The following is a 14,968-nucleotide window of genomic DNA, read 5'->3' on the forward strand; positions in this document are numbered from 1 at the left end:
TTTAGCATCAATTTGTGCTAAATGACATTTGAGATAAGCTTTTCACTTTTTAAATACAACATAAATATATTGTAAACTTAAAGATAAACTTCCTGACAAGAGCAATCTTACAGCAGTGCTTTGATATATACAGCGATTTTAAAAAGCCATAAGATAAAGAAGGGGGAAATTATTTTTCTCTTCTACATAACATTGGTTTCTGATCTGATCATACAACCCGATTTAATTTTATAAACAATGGTAAAATGGACCTTGACACTAAGAGTGCAATAAGTTTATCTCATCATATTAGTAACAGCATCTCCTCCTTATCCTTTTATGTTTTACATACTATGAAAAAATTTCTTGCTTGGGACTTCTTCCCTGTATAAAATCTCATCAGGGTTCAGCCGGTGAGTAAGCAGCATGAGATGGGTGAAAAAAGAAACCTAACAGTAAAGAAAAACCTCCTCCCACCTAATGGGGGAAGCAATTTTCAATCAAGCTGGGACAAGTTTCCGAAGCGGCTCGCTGCAGCTACAAATCTGGCTGCATTCTCTCCAGCGAAGTTCATTCTCTTGCAAGCTTAGCCATGCTGTCTTCTCAGCAGCTATTAAGTCACTGAAACCTGTCTGCAAGTTACTTTGTGACTACGTATAGAGAAAAGAAAGAACTTAATCATGGGACTCTCAGTAAAAATGCAATGCGCTCCTGTTTCCTTTCACAGAAGCAATTAATAAAGCTCTACATCCCCACTCTTAAAGGGTAACCTATATTTCCCACGTTATGTCTATGAAAACATGTATATGAAAACACTTACAGGGCTCCTGTATGCGCATGTACCTATACAAACACACCCTTATATATACCACAGTGATGAAATTCATGTGATAAATTATGTAACTGTAGCACAAACCCTACCTAATGCCTCCCATGACCCCATCTACACTACTCACTTTACCTGCCCCCAACTCCTCTTGTGTCCAGCCTTCTAACATTACAGCCCAAAGCCTGGTAGCCTCTGTTTAATTATTATTTTGTTAACCTATCAACCCTTTGCCTCACAAATGTGTCTTCTCTCTTTTGAATTTGCCCAGATGGAAAATCTCAAATTCTTGAAAGGTAAGTTTGAAGTCCCACGGACGTAAGAGCTCACCAGGTCTAGGAAGTGCAGGCTGTAAAAGGACTGGAAATTGCAAAATCCCAGGTTTAGTCACTTGGTTCCAATGGGGAATTCCAACCTAATGTCACACCCTTTTCCAGGATATGTTCAATCTTTAGAAGATTTTAATATATAATTCATTATTCTTTCTCACAAAGCACCTGTGATACTAAGAAATCATAACTCCTATACATTGCAAAGCCAGTAAAATTTGTCTCAGTATTACTATAACAGAGTTCTTATTTTAAAGCATGCAGGATACACACGAGAGAGCAGATTTCACTTAGCTATTGTGTAAAAACTTTCTTGACATGAGAGATGACTCAAATTGTTCTGTCCTTCAAGTTATGTGGGTGACATTGCTGTCATATCAGACTACCTTCTAAACTGAGATACATCAAAAGATGATGACTCTCACTTTTATCATATGCCATCACATACACAAATGTAGAACACGTAAATCAAGCAGCTCTAAGGAAGCAAAACAGCATCCGTGGTCAACAACTGTTTCGTGGGGGGTGATGTTTAGTACTTATAAAAATGTAGATGTATTACTGCTGGAGGTACTGAAAACAGAGCAATGTAGGTGGCCTGGAACACACCTCCAACTTCAGTAAAGGCCTCTCCTGAGGAGGAATAACTGAGAGCTGATGCATCCTGCCGTGGGTAGGAATTAAAGATAAATATAACTACAGCAGCTCAATCCGATTTAAAACTGGACCTCTGGCAGAGAAAAGCCTGCCTACTGATCAAATAGTGACATGCACACTCCAACTTGGTTTCCTCCTGAAATACAACAAAGCCTTTTATCTTTTTTTTTAATCAATCATGTGTCACGTTACAGGTTATAAGGGCCTAAAGTGTCTACTTACCTAGTTATACAATGATATAGGGCTTAAGTCAACTAAATAAAATTCTTATGCTTTCTTTTTCTAACTCTTCCTAGTTTAAGTATTTTAATATCTCCCATATGTTACATAAAAACTAATGAATCTTATTTGCACATATACACTGAGACTAATTATTCACATTAGCTAAGTTAATATATCACATCTGGCAAAGACCGCATTCTTGTTCAAATCAAACAGCAGCTGCTAAATATCAAAAACTACATCTGAATTCTGAGATTTTATGGGAAATGTAGTCTGCTTTAATTTTAATCCCATCAAGGAAAAGCTTTTTCATATTATATGTGATTAACTTTGGTACGTATTTATACACAGAAATGCTAGCTCATGAAAATACCACAAAACAGGCCCATTACATTTTCAGTTATGTCCATTTTAAGGATTTAATTTAATATTAAAAAACATGTTCCACATTCAAAAATGACTTTAGTTTAATGTTTTTGATGGGTTAAAAAATGGTTTAGGAAAAAATTAAATGTTTTCCAAGAGCAAAAATTCTAGCATATGATTTTCATTTAGTATGAAAATCAAAGCTTTGCAAAAGCCTATGCTTAAGTACATTCACATGTTTGTTATTTATCTCTATAAGAAGGCCATTGCTTGTCTATGCTAACATTATTCTCCCTAATGCTAACACTTTGATCTGGGCTGTCACAGAAACTGGTTTAAACAGTTAAGATTCTACATTTCAAATCAACCGACCAGACCGCTAAAAATATCTTGTTGGTTATGCATCTTGGAACTTCCCACAGGGCCTAGTCTGTTGCTGTTACCATAATGACTGTACTTTATTCAGGCCAACATACCCTGTTCCAAACTGTTGTTCCTACTCAAACTTTGTGCTCCTACTGTATGTTCTGAAACAAATACGTGATTGTAATGCTAACCCCATTTCTTTACAAGATGCTTATCCTAAAGAAGTGAAAACCAAGGGATCAGATAAACAGCAGGTGTCTGCTCTGCCAAAGAAGCCTATAAAGCTACAGCTCTCTGCACTATACCTTCTTCAAGAAAAACTTCAATGCCCCACACACTAATGACATGGCTCTCTCAAAATCCTTATACTTCTCTCACTGGCCTATTGGATGTACAAGACCTGAAAGACTAAAGAAACAGATAGACAGTGTCTGGGGAAGCCAGACAGCAAAACAAAGTTGAAAGGGCAATAATGCCTTTGTAGAAGTCCATGGCAAGAAACATGTTCCACGTGAGGCAATGCCCACATGGGACACTGGGACTGACCTGTTTCTTACCCCTACTTCTGCTGTAGACTTTCAGGCAACTGTGGCAAACCACTTCACCTCACTGTTTTCCCTGGATTTAATAGCAAGGAAGAATGAACACCGAAAGTCTAAAGCCAATAGTGCAGTAAAACAAGCTTTTCACACAACCAGTGAGTTTTCAGAGGTTTAAATAGGAATTTTAAGCAAGAATGTGAACTTTTCACTCACCCAAATTAGGAGAACTGTTTGAAAGAATCTGATGACCCTATTGCCTGTGCTAGCAGATAACCAACTAAAGGACCTGGAGGCCCCTTTCAGTCTCACACCCTATATCTGTTGTTTAGATTGTAAATGCCTTACACAGTTGACTCTTGTTATCCAAAATAACATAAGGTCAGTATGTAGGAAACAGCATAATAATGATCAACAATGATGCGCACACCAGTGCAGCTTCAGGATGACTCTGCAACGGTGGCACTGAGGCAACCCTGTTACAGAACCTCAATGGAGAGACACGTACATTGCCTTCCATGTAACTGGCAATTGTCCAGCAAGCGTTATCAATGCAAGCTTTGAGAGAACAGCTAAAACTGCCCCGCAGTGCCATATGGAGCCAGCTTGCGTGTACCACAGTGCAGCCGAGGCAGATCACATGCAGATGACAGACTCAAAACTATAAGCCTGAGGGTCAGTCCCAACCACAGCGTTACACAGAACTTAATGTGGATCATCACTGAACGTTCCAGGAAATTCAGACTACTCAAAGAACATTCATAAACACGGTCACTCAACTGTTGTATTAATTATTCACTAGGAATTAATGTCTCAGCTCTACTCATTAATGCCTCAGAACATGCTATTCAATGCTAGAGTACCTCCTATAGTAAAAGACTGCAAACACACCAATATCCTGCAGAAGATCACACATTCACTACCTCTTTCTTTCATATGGCCAGTGATCTGTTTCTTATGTCACAACTTTATTAAAAATATAATCTGAAACTACTCAAAATAGCACTAAAAAAGGCTTTTAAAACATTGTAATCACCATTGTGCCTCATACTATTAGAAGATAAAAAGGTATAAAAATAATCAGCACCAGTTATTTGCAGTATTCCTAAACACCATGGAGGAAATAACAGCATCAGCTTAATCATCAGTCAAACCTCTCCTCTTTCAATAAAATGATTCTGTATCTAATGATATCAGCACAGCTGTTGGTGTAGGCTGATATTAGTCACTGTACGATCTTGGCTCAACTTTTAGACATTTGGATCACCTATTCCAGCAATGGAAATTGACGAAGCTCTAAACCGTTCTCCAAAGAAGGTTCTGTGGGAAGGAAGACTTACATCAACTGAATGATACAAAGCTGCTATAAAAGCTGAAGTTGTATGTTAGTGCTAAATATGAAGTGGTGGGGGCTTACAGCTTTTGAAAAACAGCTACGGATACGTACCCAGTGACTACATACCTTGAAGTACTACAAACAGCTTTTCACCAAAAGTAAAAAACAAACACGCACTCAAAACACCACCATCTTAAAGCTCAACACTGACAGTGCTTTTTTCCCCAAGATTAAGCTCTGATAATTTTCCATCCATTAATCAATATAAATTATGTCTTCCTAGGCATTTGCTAGTATCTGTCTCATATTCATAACACAAAGAGTTGCAAACAAAACATGAACAAAAATAATTACGCATTAGTTCTTACAAAATGACCACTGTGGTATCATCCCATTCCCACAGGTGATGAAATCTTGCATAAAAAGTGTAGCTAGCTCATTTACTCAGAATCAAACAGAAAAGTCTATGCAAGAACAGCAGTTGCACCCAAAAATGCTGACAGGTTTAGCCATGACATTATCCTTGGATTCTGAAAAAACACGGTGATCAAAACGAAATTTAGATAATAACAGGAGTACCAGATGTGCGAGTTCAGAAGAAAATAAAAAGCAATCCCATTTGCAATTTCTATCAGGGCTGCTAAACATTTATGTATTGTTCCAACACACCAGCCGCTCTTGTTATGTCACTATTAGGAATGCTGCACTCACTACAATTCCTAACGTTCTGCTCACTTACAGCAATTTGACAGAAAAACAAATGAGAACAGAAAACTGAAGCTTTCCCATCCTGCTGAGTGCAACAATCATGAAATGAAATCCTGAATCCTAACTTTGAATCTCTTTTTACCCATAGACAACACTCCCTAGAAAATACCTACTTATATGATAATTATTATTTTTCTAGCATTATGCTTACGTGAAAGTTAACTTGCTGGTTCTGAATTCAGAAAACAAACAGTAAATGACAATTGTAAAAGCAAAATATTACTGAAACACTATTGACTTTCAAAGAGTATAAGGAAAAATTAATTGGCAGATGTTTTACATGCATAATTAACAGTTCATTTCAATGCTCTGTAACAAGATTAAGATAATTATGCTTAGAAACAGAAATGTAATAATGATAAATTACTAGTTTTCATATTACGGTCAATCTCTTACATTCCAAACAATCACCATATTCAGAAATAGGTGCATCTGTTCCATGTTGTCATCAGCTACACAAATGGCACAAACTCGGGGCTGAGTGAAACAATCTTTCAACCGAGACGCAGGAGATTTTCTTGCTTCAGGAGTAAAGAGAGCGCCTGTTCCGTTCGTCAGCAAAACAGGAGGTAAAAACGGCAGTACTGTTTTCACCAGGGCACAGTTACTGGATAGAACCTGAAGCTGCATTAGCAGTTTGCATTTCTTATGGATAACTGGAGAGCAAAGCTTAAATTCTGCGAGTTTAGCAAGTTACCAAAACTCCTCATATGGAAGTTCAAGAATGAGAATATTAGAATCTGTATTTTGTTATGGTGTGCAAAATATGAAGTCATATGCTTTCCTATATGGGTAGTAAGAAATAACACTCTCAAGGATTTCAGGTCACAAACAAATTAAGAAAAAACTAATTTTCAAGGTTTTATTTTATTACGTCTGTGAAGACTCTAACTTCTGCATCCAAGTGCCACAATATTAGCGTAAAACATTTCAAAGTAACAGTTACATGAATGTAACCCCTGAGTGTTAATAATGTGTTGATAAATTACGCTTTATATTTTGGGGTCTACATATAAATTTTATTTCAGGCCTTCCATTTTCAAGGGTTTTCTCTTTTTTAATTTCAAAGGTGCATTTTTCTTCTATTTCCCCACAAAGAAATAACAACATAAAAACCCCACAACCATTTTGTCTTTAAATTAAACACAGCTGTATTTCACCTCTCTCTCATTTCTATAGCTTCACTGCTTTCATCATGCTTTTTTTTTGATGTTTTTTTTTTGCTTTTCTTTCTACTATCAAGTCCTTGACACTTGGTGACTAAAACCTCACAACTAACAGCACAAAGATCAGAGCAGGCACAGAAACAGAAACTGCAAGATTACAAATCTCAAAGACCTGAAAAATAGACAGAGGAGGAATAAATAGGGATTGAGGCAGAACCAAGGAGAATAAAGGAAAGCAATGAAAAATACTTTCAAAAATAATAATATAAAAAAAAGTGTGTGGCTGTATTATTAATGTGCAGCTGAGGAAAACTGGTTCTGTAGAACTGGAGTATCACACTTATCCAGAGCAAAGTACATTGGAAGAAGGGAGGCAAGGGCAAAAGCATTGTGCAGTATAAATACCCACCGACACCTTTCACATTTAGTCCATTTTTTGTTCCCACCCAGGAGTAGGCAAATTTAAAGAGACCTATTGTTCCTACTATTGATCACTGTTGCTTTGAGCCTTCAAATAAATAACAAAAAAAATCCCACCCCATAATGAAAGAGAAACCCAAGACATTACACAAAAAACCATTTTTGTATTGACCAGTTTCTGGCTTCATTCCCTCACTAACCAAGTATGTCTCCACGTGTTTCCCAATTCACTTCCTCATTTCTAAGGCTGGCTAGGGCTTTCCCGTTGTTTTTTTTTTTCAAAAATCCCTAGCTGTTCATACACTCCCTGTCCCTCTTGCATAATCCCCTGGTTAACAAGCAATTTTGAGCTCACATCTACAGAGAACAAAGGAGAGATTCTTATTTTCTTTTGGTCTTCTCTTGGATAAAGTCAGGAAGTTGATCAGAAAAATCGTAGAGAAAAGATTTCACCATGGAATTTAGTACAAAACCTTAACTTTGCAACACATGAGCAATCGCTTTATATAAACACCCTCTAGGCAAGCTGTCTAATCTTGACGAGTTTTTGGGGCAGAATTTCAACTCCTAAAGCCAGGACACTTTTATAAGGCTGCATCCACAAGTTATTTTCAATTGTATTCAATTACACGGAGAAATACCCTTCTGGGCTTTGATCTTTGATCTCTTTACATATCAGCAGTATGTAGTAAGAAACTATGAAGATAAAAACATACACGCACTGATAAGATATACTAAAAAGATATTGCGAGGCATGTCTGAAACAATGCTAACGCCCACGATTTTGCAGAGCCCTTATGCAGTTGACTTTCAGACTAGAAGGACATCAAAAGACAGAGGGATAAAAGTGAATATTGCTACATTCAACCCAAATGCCGATTTTAGCAGTTACGTCCCGCTGTCCTGAAACATTAATAGTATCAACCAAAGTACCCTAGACTATTTCACTGAGATGGCTCTTATGTCTCTTTACCTAGTCTTGACTTTCTTTTTATCCCAGACACCATCTCACCATTGCTGGTAAGGCATTCTGAATCACCTAGACAAGCTTTTTCTGTATTTCAGCAGCTAACTAATTTCAAATCCCAGCACGAATCCCCTTAATTTCTCCGTAACTTAATTCATTATTTAATTTTGAAATAGGTACCTAATCAAATGGAGTTTCTTGAAGTATGTTTTAACTAAGATACAGTATACCTTTAGGGTAATATATTATTGTTACATCCTCTGTTAATATTTCATAAAATAAACCTTTTATTTTCAAAAAAGTTTTTATATATATTAGTATAACGTGTATTAACACTGACTCTGTTCCATTGACTAAAATGAGGTATATAAACCGTATACAACCTCAATACACAGCCTCACTGACATATCACACACAAACCTGTTACAGCCTTCAATGGGTTAAACTTGATAGGACTTCCCTATAAATTCTTAAAAATAACTAACAAACAGTGGTTTGCTATGGGGATACAACTGAGACTTAAATTCAAACTGCCTAATTTCTGAGTTTGTATCTCAGGTTTCAGTCATATAATCTTGATTTAAACAATTAGTTTCAACAAGTAACCCAAACTAACAGTCTAGTCTTATCATTCAAACTTTAGGCCTTTGGTTGCGTATAAAAGATGTAATTTCAAATAGCACTTGAATGTATATAATAACTGAATTTTATATAATATTCAAACAGTATTTGAAATTACATTTAATAATGCATTTAAAATGTAAAGCTAGAGAGAGCCATCTACAGTATATAGGGTGAAAGGAGGATCTGTGAAACTTTGATGGAGAAGTGCCATATCAATTTAAAAACATTTGGGAGTCTTCCAGTATGGAAAAGACAAAGCTCTTACCGTTTCCTTTGGAATTTGTGACTGGCTTTGTTCTGCATTCTAAAGGAAGTAAAAAAAATAAATAAGAACACGACTACATACGACATATACTATCTATCAGCAGGAGGATAAACAAAGAGCTCTAATTCTGACGTGAAATGGCAATGGAAAAATGAAGGGTGTTTGTCACGCTCCCTGATTCAAATTTGTCTAAACAAACACTAAATGAGAGGTGAACAAAAATAAGCTCCAGCAATCTCAGGCCAGTGCACCTGACTTTATATAGCTACAAGGGAGGTGGCTATCTGGCCAAGGAAGGATCACAGCTGCTTGCACCATTTTCTGGCTGGTGGAATGTTCTCATTCAGGGATGTTCTCCCTGGTCTTTCCCTTCTGCTTTGAAGTTTTCAAAGAATGACCTCAGCAGTCCAGATGAACCCTTCCAAATATTTTAAACAAGTACCTATTTTTTAAAAAATCCATTCTTTTTTTAACAAGAGGTTCCCTTTCTGAGTATGTTTGGATGAACCAGCACTGGATGTCCCAGGACAGGAGGGTGCTTTCAGTCCACCACAGATGGGACCCCCCTGCACCTTGCATTCCTCACCTGTGTCTCAGGACACATAAGGCAAACATACATCATTGGAAAACCTTCTGCATACCCCAACCAATTCTGGAAACACATGTAAGGAACTATTACTCTTCCAAGCCCATGTCCACCCATATTAAAAACCTCTGAGCACCGAGGAGCCACCTTGCTGCTGGATAGATGATCATTTTCGGGCTAACCAGCTATTTCTTTCCACTCAGCTGGGCCAAAATAAAATGCCAGGGTTTACCGGATGTTTTTGCTTTGGGCTGTTTTGCAGGAGGTTCAAATGATTAAGCACAAAAACATAGTAGCAAAGTAGTAACACAAACATGCAGTTAGCTTTAACCTGCAGCCAACAACCAATAAGACAAAAAACAATGAAGAAGCCAACTACCAGGACCATGTAAAGGATCTACATGTACCAATGGGCACATTAACTTGTAGGGTACAGGAGACTAACTCTGCCAGCCAGCCTCTGCTGATACTGAGAATTTCACTCAAAAGCTAAATCATCCATGTCAGTCCTTCAGTGGATTCACATAGTCAGTAGCAGGCTCTAAGAAAATCCTTCACAGCAAGTTATGTTTGGTTATGGGAGGTAACCACAGTAGAACAGGCACTATTCTTAACCAGAGTAATCCTCACCCCTTTCATATAGGAAGGGAGCAGGGAGGGAAGATTTTTAAGAGACCATCTACCTCTCACACTGATGTGGACAAGCCCTAATATATTACCTGGCATTAGGCAACTCTGGAAGCAATAAAATGCCCAGTATTCTGGAGAAACATAAACGTTCTTCCAGAACGCACTGGTTAGAAAAGTTAACTCCTGCCAATTTGATTTTATTCCCTGCTTCCACATTTTACTCACTTTTGCCGTGATCTGCTGCACTGGCTCTCCATCACACACATACCCCCTAACCTGACCACACAAGCTACAAAAATCCCATACTAACCTAAATGGGCTCAGCTTAAGTTCCCGTAAGTTTTAGATACAACTACACATTTTCGTAGGTCCCTTCCAGACCATAATGGCAACTTACATCAAAGATATTAAACTTCACAATTCTCCTGAAAGTTTATTATCTTCATTTTACTTATAAAGAAAGCCAAGGATAACTAACTTTTCAAAAGTCATTCAACAAGCCATAACCCAAAGCATAAAATCCACACACCTCTTTTATTGGGATTACTATCTGTACAAACATTGACAAATATAAAATGGTTTTAATACTGAGTGCTCCTCATACAGTTTCTGAGACGTATCTCGTTCAGTTAATGTTTTAAGCATACAAGTGTAGAAAGTATGACAGAAATAGGGGAAGGATGCAAAGACAAATTGTTCCTAAATGGCCAAAGAAGGTTCGCATGTGAAAAAGACGAACTGACATGATTTCAGATCATTCCCCTCCCTCCTTCAGTATTAGTTTTCTTTTTTTTTTTTTTTTGTACATAAAGCTAGTAAAAGTCAATGAGAGGAGCTGGTTTAAAAGACTTTTTTTTTTCTTTTAGGATTATTTCTTACCAGAGAAGAAAGAACAGCCCTTATGATGGGTTTTAGCTCAACACCTTCCCCAGCAATTCTGCTCCTGCTCTTTGACAGCTGTCAGCAGAGCACACCTAACAGTTCTTCATGTCAGAATGCAAATAAACACATCCTTATGCAACAAAGGATCATCACGCACATGTACTGTCAGATCCTCACAATATCATTTGTTCAAATGGAGGTACAGAAACGTACACCAGCTCAGATCAGATCTCCCGCTACGCAGTGCAGAGCACGCCTACTACGTGATACAGATATGATGAGACCTGGCTTCCCTGTGCTGGTGTTTGCCAAAATAGCTGAGAGAGTATCGCCTGAGCAGCAGCCGGGAGGCTACTGAGGTTGAACTCATTTAATGGGGCTGATTTGCTGTTATTTTTAAAACTACATCAAGTATTACTATTAAATCTCTGTATCATATCTCACATCATACTAAATCTCACATCATATCTTTGTTTACAATTAATTCAACAAAATATCGTGTTAAATTATGCATTATAACTTCCTCATTTTACTATAGAAACAATATACACAAAATTAAGTCATTTTCTTACTTCTAAGTTTATTTAGAAAACTTAAAAAGCATTTTCATCCACCTTTATGTATGATAGCAATACTGTGAAAATTACATCATAGGAACTTATAAACAGATTGCTTTCAGAGTTCCAGTAATAAGGTAGGGCATAATATGATTTCAAATTGTTCATTTCTCTTCATTTTACAACAACTTTCACTTCAGTACCTGAAGTCATATTCCAAGAATATTAAGGTAAAAGTGTGGTTCATTTGCCACTGTCCCTGCCACTTTGACTTCCTAGGTTTAATTGTAGTATTGAAAAGTAAAAGGCTAATGTTAAATGTCTTGAAATGGCCAAACAAAAAATCATTCTCTTTGTATTAAAAATAACACAAATCCAAAGGAAAAATTAAGCAATCAATTCATCAGACTTATATTTGTCACTTATATTTGTTTATCCTCTCATGATAATGCAGCCAAATAAGTTATTTTTAGAGTTATATATAGCTACAATAATACAAATAATAAATAACTTCAGCAGTTTAATCGAATATGGAACAAAGTAAGACTGTTACATTCACAGTCTACCTTTTCATAACAGAAATTATCTTGAATAATTATCAGAGAAATATCTGTATACACTATGCAAGTGGAGCAGGTACAGTATGAAACATCATTTTATTTCCATTTCATGTAAATTCCTCAGAAACATTTTCTGAATTGCCCTGCTAAATTAATAACTGCAGGGTTTCCATTCCACAGAGATTGCATTTATCTTCAAAAAAGGCTACTATTTCTTATATATTCCACTTTTTGATAGAAAGGTATTTACATATCCTGTTTTGGCATAATATTATATGCTCTAAAATATTTTAGTGAGCAGGTAGTGGGACAAATGGTAGGCTTTCAAACATAGATTTGTCCATATGAAAGATATGAAATAATCTACTTGTCTGTATGCATCCAAATAAAGTCCATCCAATAGCTTCTTCTATAATAAAACATTTTCACTCAAAATAAAACTCTCAATTATACATTATCAACAAATATTTCATTCCAATAGCAGATCTCAAAGAGAATAAAAAACATTCATGTAAAATGTTCTAAATAAAGCAAAATCGCTTTTTTTCTTTTTCTTATATTCATTGCTGGCCGTGCATGTTTACTAGCAGGGGACAAGATCAAATCATTTGCTCATACTCATCTAAATCTCTTAGTTGCTCTCTATTTTACGCACCAGTTCCCTTGGATGGAATGTTTCTTCTTGTCGAAAAATCAGAAGGCTGACGGTCCCTCCCATCTTAGTGCTTCGCAGCAAGGACACAACTTCTTCTTGAGTTTTGCCTGTTAAATCAACTCCATTTACCTGTGACAAAGGAAATATTAGAAATTGATAAGACTCCAAAACAGGAAAACCCACAGAAATTCATACTGAAAAGTCATGTGAATGATATGGGACGGTATTAAAAAAACCTCACTGAAGCAATCTACTTAATGGCTCAGTACAGCTTCCACTTAATAGAACTAATTAAACATGCGTTCTTTGCATATGAATACAAATAACAAGCAAGACAGCTATATTTCCCTCCTTTTCAGCAGCAACAGTATACTCCAGTACACTCTAAAGCCAACTAATCCCATTTACCAGTATTTTTAACAAGAATTTCTGCATAAAAATCCTTTGGCAAAATCAATGTATGATCCAAAACTGGTCCTGTTTCCACATGCCTCGGTGTTATACGTGTTTTCTAAATACATCTTGCACAACAAATTGTGTCAAAAGTAGAATATAATTTTTTCCCCCAAATAACTTTGGGGTAGTTGCTCCTTATTTTGCCTTTGTTCAGCAGTCCAGCTCCTTGGCCTCCACATGCTACTTACCACGATAGACAGGTATGGAATACATGCAGGCAAATGTCCCACTGTATGAGCTAACTTGAGTAAGGAAGAAGCCAGAGAAAGCGTATTCTCAGGCTTGCCTGTACAGAAACATTGTGGAAATGCAAGGGTAACTAATGCCGTTAAACAAGGGTGCTCAGACGAGATCAGCAAACCATCTTTTTCCTTCCCCTCGTAAGAGATCATAGCTCACACAGTTGAGATGCCATAGCTGTCGTCTTAAACGCTTCTCAGTCCCCTTTGACCCAAGTCACCTGGGTTACTTGGTGACTGAATTACAGCAATTACAGAGGGCTATCCTCCAGCAACAACTCAAGCTGACTTTGCCAATTTTGCAGTAAAGCAAAGTTAGGGCACTGAGAGGCAGTTACACTCTCAGCTGTAACTCCAGTGTCATTTGGCTTAGGGACGGTAATGAAGACCTGGGGGTGGTAACATTTTACATCACTCCAGCTAGATTTGCAGGAAGATCTCTGCTGGGCGCCTATCTAAGAGAAATTTAATTCCCTTGAGGACATCCTCCCTTCAGGAGGGAAGTGGCCTTGATTCTCTGTAGCACTACCCTCCTCTTATATTGTTCCTTTCAGTTAATTCACCGAGCCTTTTCAGGGTATTATCTTCCATACTTGGCAACATCTTCAATAATTTCTGGTCTGTCACTCCATGCTGATTTAATGCCACTTATTAGGTAACAATCGCTTTGCTTCAACTTATTCCTAAACAGCAATGCAACACTATGACCCTATATTCACATAAGGACACATAAACTCATGTTTTCATAGTATGCCTGGGTCCAGCTCTTAAAACCGTTACATACTGAAAATGCATAGCCCTTGGTCTGTTACCTGGGAAAAAAAAAAAAAAAAAAAAATAGAAAGAAAAAAAAAAGGAAAAAAAAAGAAGAGGGAAACATTTTCCTATAACATAAACTACTAAGAGCCTTTGGAAATGAACTAGTGCATGGGCTCATACCAAAACACAGACAAACAACATACAACATTTCATCACCTCAATTAATCGGTCTCCAGCTTTTAGTCTCCCATCTTGAATAGCTGCACCTCTCGGAAGGATGTTTTTCACATAAATTGGAGCAGAGCCACCAATTGGGACATCTCTTGAAGTAATGCTAAATCCCAAGCCTTCTGTACCTGCGTAAAGAATGCAGAATATTACTCGTTAAAATGCACATTTTCTAATACATATTATTTTTAACCAGCAGAATTTATGTATACCTCTGATATAATCCAGGAAAATACATATATAAGATGTAAGAATTACTGCATGGAAAAAATAGAAAAAAAAAGGCATATATAGGAACACTATAGCTGCAGCACTGAGCCTTGGCACAGGTGGCTCAGGAGGCCCTCCTCACGACTTGCTGTTCTGATGATTTCCAAGTCATTGCCATATTTCCAACTTTCTATTTCAGATGAGCTGAGTGACAAGAAATCAGAACAAAGCATAGCTGAGACCCTATCACTGTCTTCCCCCTTGTCAATCTGGATCTCGTCAATGATCCTTGCTTTCTCTTCTGCAACTCTTTCAGCAAAGTCAGTCGGCCGACCCTGCTGGCCACGGGGCTTTGTCAGCTTGCTTATGGACACCG

General features: G+C 37.3%; 1 protein-coding gene across 1 annotated transcript in view; it reads right to left on the reverse strand.

The window, feature by feature from the left end:
* The window catches only part of PARD3 (par-3 family cell polarity regulator), a 482,350-nt gene that overhangs the window by 191,751 nt on the left and 275,631 nt on the right, over positions 1 to 14,968 (reverse strand). The window contains 3 exon segments of the mRNA XM_068405039.1: positions 8,831 to 8,869; positions 12,701 to 12,829; positions 14,371 to 14,510. Of these exon segments, the coding sequence (XP_068261140.1) occupies positions 8,831 to 8,869; positions 12,701 to 12,829; positions 14,371 to 14,510 (308 nt within the window).

Source organism: Nyctibius grandis, chromosome 7 (assembly GCF_013368605.1).
Source record: "Nyctibius grandis isolate bNycGra1 chromosome 7, bNycGra1.pri, whole genome shotgun sequence".
NCBI classification, from domain to species: Eukaryota; Metazoa; Chordata; class Aves; order Nyctibiiformes; family Nyctibiidae; genus Nyctibius; species Nyctibius grandis.